The 11,033-nt window shown below is 36.3% G+C and overlaps 1 protein-coding gene across 5 annotated transcripts in view; it reads left to right on the top strand.

Moving 5' to 3' along the window:
* Positions 1-804: 804 nt before the first annotated feature.
* The window catches only part of APOO (apolipoprotein O), a 30,092-nt gene continuing 19,863 nt past the window's right edge, over positions 805-11,033 (top strand). For all 5 annotated transcript variants that reach the window (XR_002086153.1, XR_002086151.1, XR_002086152.1 and 2 more), the window contains exons 1-5: positions 805-940; positions 3,315-3,434; positions 6,171-6,225; positions 7,286-7,381; positions 10,202-10,293. Coding sequence is in view for 2 of the 5 variants with exons in the window: in XM_019471432.1 (XP_019326977.1) it covers positions 3,408-3,434; positions 6,171-6,225; positions 7,286-7,381; positions 10,202-10,293 (270 nt within the window). In the remaining 3 variants the exon portion in view is untranslated. The remainder of the gene's footprint in view (positions 941-3,314; positions 3,435-6,170; positions 6,226-7,285; positions 7,382-10,201; positions 10,294-11,033) is intronic.

The following is an 11,033-nucleotide window of genomic DNA, read 5'->3' as shown; positions in this document are numbered from 1 at the left end:
TTCTTGAGTTAAACGTTGCTGTTGATAAGGATGTGCATTTGTTGGAAGATGCTTTCTGTGCATTCTTGATTTGCTACACAGCTAAGATTTTTATCTTCTGTTTTTTTGAGGTAAAGCAGTCTCTCCTGTTAAGAAATACAATTTAGTGTACGTCCTGAATATAGGAAGAAATATATTCACCTTACTCATGGTGGTTGTGTTGTATGACTGGATTGAATCTTAAGTATTCAAAAACAGTCAAGCATCTGTCACGATGCGCTGTAATTCATGTTTCTCCCAGAAAAGTAGGAGACATTCCTAAAATTCTTAGAAAGCAGTGATTATGGTCTGATACTTTCAACTATAGGGCTCATATTTTTCCTAAATCTAGATGCAGACAATAACTAGAAGTAATTGTCTTCTTGGTACTTCTTGGGACTAACTATGGAAAAATGGAGGTGTTGCAGACTTTCACAAAGTTGTTTAAAATATGAATATAATGTTGTTAATATCTATACTAAGAAAGTTGACAAAAGTTATGTTCCAAGTGAGAGAAAACAGAAGATCTTTTTGTGAGATGAAAACTGATGAGATTAGCATTTATACCTACTGTCTCCTTTAGCCTTGGGCTTTTCTAAATACCGTCTGAATAATTTAGGTGTTATCATTTGAGTGCCCGAGAGCATTAGATTGTGTACCACTGACTCTCCTTTCTCCTACCTTCTAAGCATCTTAATATATCACTTATTAACATATACGGGAACATAAACATTGTCTACATGGATGTGTTCAACCATGTTGCCATTTTGTTTAACTTAATGATTTACATCTCTTCCTGTAATGTTTGTAGGTAATTCGGCTGGGGGCCACCCCTGTTAGCCTGAGCTTGCTCTCTATCCAGGTTTATGCTTCCTCTTCAGAGAAGGAGACTTCCAAAAAGGAGTTGCTGAAAATTGAGGAGGTAAGTATGGTTAGAGCCCTAGTGCTGTTCTATCTGTACGGAAATATCTATGGAATTCTGAAAGACATTACATTTTGATGCGTGAAAGCATTTAGGTATGTCTCTTCACCCTTTGTATTCTTGCCTTTAAACTTGCTTCTCTATTTTTAGTAATAGAGATGTCGATATGGTTTTGCTTCTTTTACCTGAGGGTTGCATTTGATGCCCTCTGCTTGAAAGCGACAGGCTTGCTTGTGTGCAAGATCTTTTTCCTACATTAAAGCCTTCTGTTCATTCAGAAATTACCTTTTCATGTTTGTAGATTTACTTGTGATCACATTTGAAATCCCCAGGAATATTTTGTTTGCTTTTTATCCAGGTAACGCCATGTATTTTTTATTACAAGTACTGTTGGCAAATTCTAATAAAATTTCATTTATGCTCTCCAGTAAAACAGCAAATGAAAAGTTTTTATTTCTAAAAATATTCTCTTTTTTACAGGCAAAATTCTTCTCTGGCATTGCTTTGAATCCAATATAGTAGCCTACAGAATTTTATCAGTTTTCCTTTCTTTACAGCATTCAGACCTAAGCAACAACAAATACAATAAGTAGTGATAATAAAAGCCTGTTACTTTATTGTTTCTCTAGGGTGTTTCAAATGTCTTGGTTATATCATAAGTAGAGCTTTAAAACACCCTGTCAAACTGTAGACTCACCAGCATTGTTGCATAGGCTTTTAACAGTCTCCACCATTAAAAAAAAATAAATTGTAGTTCATAACTAAATACAGCTTTATATCCATGAGAGTTTGTAGATGTTTAGAAGTTTTAAGTGCGTCAAACCAAGCTGAAGTGTTGCTACCTTAGCAGTGAAACTAAATGAAACTTAATTTTTCCGTATACTTGGGTCTTTTGGATATGTCTGCATGTGCAGTTCACTTGCATAATACGAGACGAGCAATAGTTGAAGCAGTCTCCTGGCTTCACCCCAGTGAAGTAACCTTAGCTTGGGCCGCTGCGTGCCCTACACCACCACTGGCATGAGTCAGTAATGGGGCAGCAGTTACATATGTGCTGAATAATTGGCTTGCCCATCAGCTTCAGCAAAGCAGAATGTGCAAGCTGTGGAGTTTTGGCTGCTTTTCTTAAAATTCACAGTGTATGTTAGCTTGGATCTCTACTGTCAGCTGTCTAGTTTCATAAAATGTATGGGAGTTTCCTTATCTCTGAGACTTCTATCCTTGTGCCAGACGTGGCTGTTAGGTTGCCTAACAGGATCAAAATTAAACTGATTGTGACTATGATTGCCAGAGTTGACCAGATTTCTTAGGGAAATGAGACTTAAAATGCCTGTCTTTCAAAGTATTATGGGAAATCCAGCTGCACGAGTTACTGAATTATTTAACAAATTCTATGTCATTATATATTTTGTTACAGTTAGCGGCTTTTTTTATTATGATAGAGATACAGTTGTTTTCCAACTTACCTTGAAAAGAGGGCTAGCTACACTTTGATGCAACAATATCTGTAAACATCAGTTTATAATAAACTACTAAAGGTAGTATAAATGTGGTATAAAATATAAGCGCTTTATACTGAATATCAGCGTAGTATATAAACTGCTAGGATTTTTAACAGGCTTTGTTTTGATCTAAACTTTGCTGTTCATCTTCAGCAGTATAGACTTTGGTCTTTTTTTTTTTTTAATGGAATACAATTTTAAATAAGTTTAGGTAATTTTAATAAATAGGTTGTGAAGCTAAACCCTAAATACGGTCTTTTAGTATTTATTATGTGAAGATGCCCATTGCTCTTCAGGTGGATGTTACAGTTCTTATTTGCTCAGCCCCATGGTGCTATTAATGCTGTCAGTTGCTGATGTGGTTAATGACTGCAACATTGGGATGTTGTACCATTTTCCTGCTCAGTAACAGACAGACAAATTTGTATCGGATGCTACCTTTGTTAGAAGCTGCTTAGACTCTTTAATGATGGCTTGTGCAAATATAGGAAATGATCGATTGTGATTTCAGAGTTCTAGTACATTTAGCATGTTAACTGGGAACCAGAAGTGCTGATTAAGACAAGAAACATTTTTCACAATTATGTTTTGTGTTCTTATTAAACTAGTTTAATATTAATTTATAACCTGTGACTTGGATCATGTAGCAGCTATGGATGAATTGCATAGCAATTAGAAGTCATCTTCATCGTAGTATATAATTAAACTTTGCTCATAATGGTTGTCTCACAGCTGTGCCTGAATTTTTATTATGCATTGTTTATGTAGTAAGCCCGGTGTTAGCTGTTCTCTGGTTAGACTGTTCATGCCCTGAAGACCTACTTACACAATTACATCTTTGTTTTTAACCTCTTGTTTGCTAATATTCACAGCTGTCACTCTACTCCTCTCCAGCTCGTGAGACTAAATATGTGGAGAATCCACAAACCCAATTGGAAGAGGGGGTTTCGCGTTTACGGCATGTTATGGAACCATATACAGCCTGGTGTCAGGTATAATGGTTTTATATCACATCTGGTAGTGGTTCAGTGATAAGGGTTGAGCTGGGATTTTTTTTTTTTAGGGACAGAATTAATAGTTAGCAGCAAAATAAAAGTTGATAGCTGTACAAGCATTTTTCTAAAATGCTGCATTACTTAAAATTTTCCACAGTTCGGGTCATAATTTTTACCCCCTCCTCACACAAAAGCAGTAGTTTCTTTCTACTGATTTGCTGAACTAAACCCCTGCTTTTTCACATTTCGTATCCCTCCAAAAGAATTAAAAGAAAATTAACTAAAGCTTAGAATCATTATCTGAAATAAACTTTAAGCTTAAAGATATCTGGGGATATCTGGATTTGGTACTGTCCTGTGACTGAGGAAGACAGGAGAGTGATTAAATTTACATTTCCCATGCTCAAGGAGAAGGCCTTAAATTACCAAGCAGTGTGTTTTGGAGCAGCAATACCGAGTTGTCCTCACTGCAGCTTGACAAAACACAACTTTGCAGAAAATAAATCAGTATTTGCTGAACTGGAATGTTGAAGGAAGGAACGTGGCTCTCTGGAAGAGAAGAAGAATCCCAGGCCACTAGTAGTGGCAAACCTAGCCCCCAGACCTTACCCCAAAATTTTCTTATACGTTTTATTAGGTAGCAAGTTTATACTAAACAGTCATTAAATACAAAAATAGTCTTTGGAGCACAGAGGAACACCAAGGTCTTTGTAATCAAGGCCTAAATTACTGATATTAGATTGCAGAATCATGTGATGGCTTTCTTGCTCTTTCCTGACCCAGCGAATGTTGAGGCTTACTTTGGAAGCAAGGGCATCCTTGCCATCTGATTGCCTCTTGGCAACTTTAGGCGATTCTCTACTTTGCAAGCTGGCTGTTGTGAATCCTCTTCTTAAGCTGCAAGCTGGTTTTCCAGTTATCCATAGAAAGCCAAGCTGTTCAGATCAGGGTGTCCTTTCTGCCTAGAAGTTCTGTGTTGTGGTACCAACCTTTAACAGTACTGAAACATTTTTTCAGTCTAGTGACGTGTTTCTAAAGTGCCACCAGCAGGGGTACTGACTTCAGTTTTGAAGGAGAAGGGGGATTTTCCACAGTACAGTTAGAGCTCTGACCTCCTAAACACATGGGTTCTGTTTGGTTGCCTGTGGGTACCCATAACTGGGAATGAAATCTGAGATGAGGTTAAGTTGCCCAGTTGGACTGACTGCAAGTAAGCCTTGAGCAGTGCTTTATGTCTCACTGGCCTGTTGTCTTCCTATTTGCTTTCTTTTTTGTCTGCGTGGTGATCATTTACATAAGATGTGCTCTTCTGCTCACACACAACAAGCCATTTCCTGGCAGTGGTTTACTGACTCATTTTATGAAGTGGGCATGTAAACTGTATGGATTTGGGGTCATCTCGCTTGCTTAACTGTAGTCAGAGATAATTTTGGTTTTACACCGCCTGCACCCCCTGATATGTTAAAGAAAATAACATTTTAGGTGTGTCTCAGTTGTCTTTAAAATTAAAAACATAACCCAAGATAATGAGAATAAAATTGGTTAAGTTTGCATATCCATTTTACTTTTTCAAAATTGCTTGCTTAACTGTAGTGGAAAGTCAGTTCAAAACACAGGTGTAGAAATGAGCCAGTTATGTGTGAGCTGTGACAGAAGATCAGAGTTAGCCTCTGGGGTCTTCAGAGCATGTTCTTTTTTCATTGGCTTTTAATAAGACCAACATCCATTTAGAGTTATGTTGTATGTCACATGCTAACGCTTTTTTTTGACAAGTTTTTTTTTTAAGTCATTCTTGCCAGTGAGGAAATGAAAGTTCTAAAGATATTATCCCCCATGCAGTATCCTAAACAAATGCTTTCACTTCTGCACAGATACCGCTCAAGTGGTGTTGCGAGACCATTCTCTGCTTTAGCTTTGGGCATACATGTTTATGAATTTGTTCCCTAATTGATAGACAGTCTTACACTGTCTCTCCGAAGGATTATTAGCATAATAACAATTAGCAGCGTTGCTCTTACTGAGATTTTTTTTTTTCTACTTTGGTGAAAGGCAGTGTGAATTCTTTACTTCCTGCATATTTTCAGTCTGAGGAAAAAAAATCTAGAACTAGTTTGTGGGGTTGATGCAGTGCTCTTTGATTTACTTGGGACATTGTATGGGCATTGATGCAGTGTTCTTTGATGATTTGCTTTGGACATTGTATGGACATCTCATTTTCCAAGTCACTTCAAAAATGCAGTTTGTTAGCCTAAGATAGTCTCTTGGAGAGTAGAATTTATCACCTTGCAGAATGTGTCATGTACTCCTGTGAAGTGCTAGGAAGGAGTTTATTACAGTGTTGTACTTCCTTTCTTTGCATCAGCTCAAGTATTTTTGTGATACATATGTACACTGAGAAACCTGAGAGAATCCTGAGTTTCAGCTACCTGATCAGGAACTCAATGAAATATTGAAGTTGACTTCTGTGTTTTGAGGTACTATATTTCACCTGTGTCCAAAGACTACTTTGAGAAAAAGCTGTATGTTATGCCAAATGTAATGTTGAGCAGCATAGCCTTGTAGGTGAAGGATGGAAGTGGGAATAAAAAGATGTTATTTTAGGGACCCAACACTTTTTTTTTGTCTTCTTTTTTCTTTTTTTTTTTTTTCCCGTCAGGTCAGTTACCATCTGTAGTTAATATTTTACTTACTTGGTATCTATTTACTGTTGTTTTCTTTTCTTTTTTTTTTTAGGATCTTTATGCCAAAGCTATGCCCAAATTAGAAAAAGCTGTTGAGCATGGTAGAGGTAAATCAGTTTAGTTTTCTTAACTAGCAATTTAAAATGCAGGACTGTACTATATCTTCTGTTAAAAGGGAATTCCATTAAGCATCGTTATATATATAATTTCTAATGCATTTAAGACTACTTTATTTTCACTGTATATCTGTTTAAATTTCCTTTGTAGGTCATTATGACACTACATTTCTAAACAATTAAAATCTGAGACCTGCATCTATGTTGACCAGTGTCACTAAAAATGACAGTTATGCAGGAAAAGAAGGAAAAAAAGCCTCCCAATTTGTTCCCAGTCGGTAGTATTTGCTTGACCCAGCCTAGTAACTGAAACTTCCTGCAATATTTATTACAAACAAAAGACCTAACGCTTGCAACAAGTTATGTTTAGCCTTTTCATTTTGGTTTACTTCCTTGGATGTCCTAAGAAGTTTGAATTGATCCAAAATAACATGTATTTATTTTTGTTTTTGGAAGCATCTTTTCATACTTAAGCTCATCAGGACTGAGCATGGATGCTATCTAGAGCTCATTTCAGATACTTTGCCTCTCTTCCTTAAACTTAACAGTCTCAGTCTTTTGAACTCCTTTGTATGGAAGGTTTTTCATGGTTTTCCATTCCCCCATCAGACTCCCATCTTGGAGTGAGCTTTGTTTATGCTGTGTCTTCCCTTTGTTCTGTGATTTGTTTTTTGTACAGTGTTTTACTGAAACTAATTCATGTTAACATGTAAATGTATGAATCCATTTTGCAAAGGTGTTTATCACTAATTTGAAAAAGATATAATCGAGATGCAAAAGAGCAAAACAAAACAGATGGCCCAGGAGCAAAGGCAAAAGCTTCTATGAAAATTGGTAAATACAATACGATGTTCAGTTTCATTCATGTGTCACTAGAGAAGATCTCAAAGGCTTTGAATTTTATGCCAGCAGATCAAAAATGTGCATGATAGTTAAATGTGTTTTGATAACTCTTTATGTTTTGTAACAATTGCCAGCATGTAGTGATGATTCCTTATCACAAAAACACTTTCACATTACATTAAAGCACTTTGTTCTGACTTCTTTTCAGAGGGCTGTGAATTTCTCCAAAACCCCCCTGCTGGATTTTATCCAAGGCTTGGTGTGATAGGTTTTGCTGGAATTGTTGGATTGTTTCTTGCTAGAGGTAAGTGGGAACCTTTTGAACTGCTTATATTATGATTTGGGATAACTAATTTATTTGTGTTTTTTGGATACTAATTTTTAATTGTGACGCATGAGATCTGACTTAACTGTACAAGCATGTTTCTACAATGTTCCTCCAATTATAAAGAAACTTCATGTAAAAGGTGTGTAATAACCATCAATTATTGTTTATGAATACTGTATTTGTTAGTGGAATCTAGTCTTTGATCTTTTCCAGTTCTAGATTATTATAGCAAAAGTAGGAAAGGATTTTTTTTTAGCCTAAAAATCTTTTTAATTACTTAAGTTCTTGATCACACATGTCGCTGTAGAAACTGTAGAGGAATAAATTATGGTAAAATACAGAGGTTCCTGAACTATGATACGTGTACAATTAGTTGTATGTTCAAGTTCCTTCCAAGTATTGCGTGTCCAGGCACAGAGCTGCTGCAGATGGTGATATTCAGCAAAAATACGTCTGAACTCTGGGTGTACTATAAATACATGCACGTTTTGTGCTTTAGAAATGTGAGACAGTTAATTTCATCACACTAGTTGAAGAAACTGATATGTTTATGCTTTCATAGAAATAAATGTTGTTTAAGAAATGTTAATTGTGAAAAAATATTTTGTGTTTGTATTGAGATATAGTAACACAAGAAGAAAACTTGTAAAGAACTGTAAAGTTCTAGAATTTAAATACTAGTGAGGACTTGCTTTGGATAAAAATACACCTTTGTGGGGCCCGTACATGTTGAACAAACTGGAAGCGTGTGCTTGGCTATGTAGAAATGGAAAGCATTCTGTGAATATATGCACTTATATATGCACTCCTCAAAATATTTAATTTTCCAGTGAAGATGATGAAAGCAGTACTCTTTTTTTTTCCCTAGCATTTTTTTTTTTAATGAAAATCAAGGTCTCCAACTTCACTCATTTGAAGTTCTTTCTCTTCAAATTCCTGCTTCTTGAGTTACATTGTTATGAATGAGATCAGCTTCCAGCCTTTACGACTGTAGCAAAACTGGGAGAGGGGAAAGTGCAGTCTTGGGGCTGGATCTGAAAGATTAGAGGGTCCTAAGTTTAATAAAAATCCCTCATAATACAAATGTCTGAGTTGTGAGTCTTTTAGGATGGAGCCGTAATTTTAAAACTTTTTGTCTGTTTATAGTTTACAATACTGGCTGTACTTTCCAGAAAGTATTCAAACTGTAGAAGGAAGTGCCCCTTAATTTTGATGCTGCAGAAAGTTAGAACTAAATGTCCTCTTTTTTTATCCCTTCCCCCCCCTTGGTCTCACTGGAAAAATTGCCCTCTTGGAAGGTACAGATAAAATCTTCCAGGTCTAACCATAACACTTGAAGATGCAGCTGCCCACAAAGTAGAAAGTACAGTATTCAGAGTTGAATCATGTGAATACTGTGCAGTCGTCCAACTTGGTTTAAAATGCTGTTGAAGATAATTTGTTCTAACCTTGTTGAGTAGTACTGGAATGGACACGGGAGTATTCCTAAACTTCTCTCTAATGGGTTTCTCCAGCAGCTAGCAGCCTGCTGGAAGGCATTAATATCTTCAACTTTTACCTTTATTCCTGAAGTGATATTGTAGGCATGCTGATAAGCTATCGCTAAGGAAGATTTCGCCATTCCCAGAAATTCCAACAATAGTGTAGTTTTTCTTGTTGTAGAGATGCAATGAAGCTTGCCTTTTCTGTGCTTTCTTATAGCTAATTGGTACCAAGTTCCCTCTTCACAAGACTAGCAACATCGCTTTATGAATGTCTCGTTTACTGCGAAGTTTCTCGTCTCATCATGAGCATACGTTAGTGGAAACACTAAACACTTCTAATATGCATTTCCTCTTCAAAATTCATTATTCCTTTATTTAGAAGCATGTGTGGCTTCGCATATAGAACAGGCTGTTCTATGAGGAACAGAACTACTGCGCCCTGACTCCTGTACGTCTGTTCTATGACCTTTTTTTTCCTGTACTGCTTGCTTGTCTCCTTTACCTGCTCCCTTCTGTGTTCCTTTCTGACTGGATAAACTGCAGCATGCCCTGTAACGGATTCAGTGATGCGTATTGTCACTGGCTGGCCAGGATACACAACCTGTGGCCAGCTGTGATAAGAGGATGAACTTTTCAGGCAGTTAAATTATTTTAGACTTGTATAATTGAATAGAGAGTTCAAATTGATTAAAATGTTCAAAATTTGGTTGGGGACTCAGCAATAGGCATATAGCATAACTGTAAGTACTTTAGTTCAAAAGTACTTTCAAATGCTTTGCAAATTGCTATAGTGAATCAAGAAAAATTATTCATAAGAGCAGTTGTGGAAGAATCAATATTTGTGAGTCAAGGTAACTTATAAAGTTTGTATTGGAACGTCTCTTGTTCTGCTTGATGTATCAAAAGAATGCTATCCTAACCTTTCTTTGCCCGAGTTGTTCCTTTTAGTTTAGAAAAGAATATCAGTTGGTATAATTCTCTTAAATATCTCTTAACTGTGGCTTTTACTTCATTATTCAGTACTGAAATAAATTAAGTATTACTACAGTAAATATAGTTGTAAGGTAATTTTCACTATGGAAAGATGTTAATAAAAATATTCTCTTGAAAATGTAATAATAAAGAAAAGAATAATTACTGATCAGAGTAACCATGTTTCTTCAGAAACCAGTAGGACTGAACAGAAAATATGCTAAACTGTATTTAATAAAATTGTTTTGATTATAAATAAAGGGTAGGGCCATTCAGCTGTCCTGGTTAACATATACTCTAACAATGTTTTGGGTTTTTTGTTGTTGTTGTTATGAAACAGGCTCCAGAATAAAGAAGTTAGTATATCCTGCAGGTCTCATGGGTATTGGTGCCTCCATGTATTACCCTCAGCAGGCGGTTTCTATTGCAAAGGTCAGTGATGATACCTTTCTTTGGAGAAGTGTTTTTTACTTTGATTGTTGTCTCCTACCTTCAAATTAACTGGTAAGCCATTTTTAAAAGCCCTGTCAGTGTGCTTGGCACTTAACAAAATAATAGTTATTTTGTCAAAGAACATGCACTCTAGGCTGAAAGACAGTCAGATACTCTGTTTCTTTTACTGGCTGTTTTTTTTCCCCTGATATCTGCAATAGTGTCTTCAGTTTGAGGAACGTAATTTCCTTTCTGAGTCTCTCACGTAGTTATAAATTAATGTAAATATGCTTATAAGTGCAGTTTGCACGTTTCCTTACAATACTAAGGAAGCCTGAAATATCTTGAGAGCAAATGAAAACAGCGTTTGAAAGAAAGAAAGAAGAGAAAAAAAAAAAGGGGACATTCTATAGAGAAATCATAGGAACAACATTCTGAGGTAAACATTGTTATTGAAGTTTTATGCTTCTTGTTGGATAGTTTTTTAAGAAAGATAGCATGCACATTCTGGAATGGGGTAAGAATTCTGCTGCTTATTGGATGCCTTTCCTGTTTATGCATTTGTTGTTTCAGGCACATAAGAAACATGATAACTTACAGTTGCTTCAGTGGGTTTCCTGTGAAAGAAAGAAGTGAAGAGACCAGTCAATTGCTTACAGCCCCTACTGATGTCAGTTCATGTGCCTTGCTGTCCACACTTAATTGTACTGGCAGATTTCTCAGTTCTCCACCACGTTCTT

Source organism: Aptenodytes forsteri, unplaced genomic scaffold (genome assembly GCF_000699145.1).
Source record: "Aptenodytes forsteri isolate BGI_AS27 unplaced genomic scaffold, ASM69914v1 Scaffold273, whole genome shotgun sequence".
Classification (NCBI taxonomy): Eukaryota; Metazoa; Chordata; class Aves; order Sphenisciformes; family Spheniscidae; genus Aptenodytes; species Aptenodytes forsteri.
This window is presented reverse-complemented; position numbering and strand designations above follow the sequence as displayed.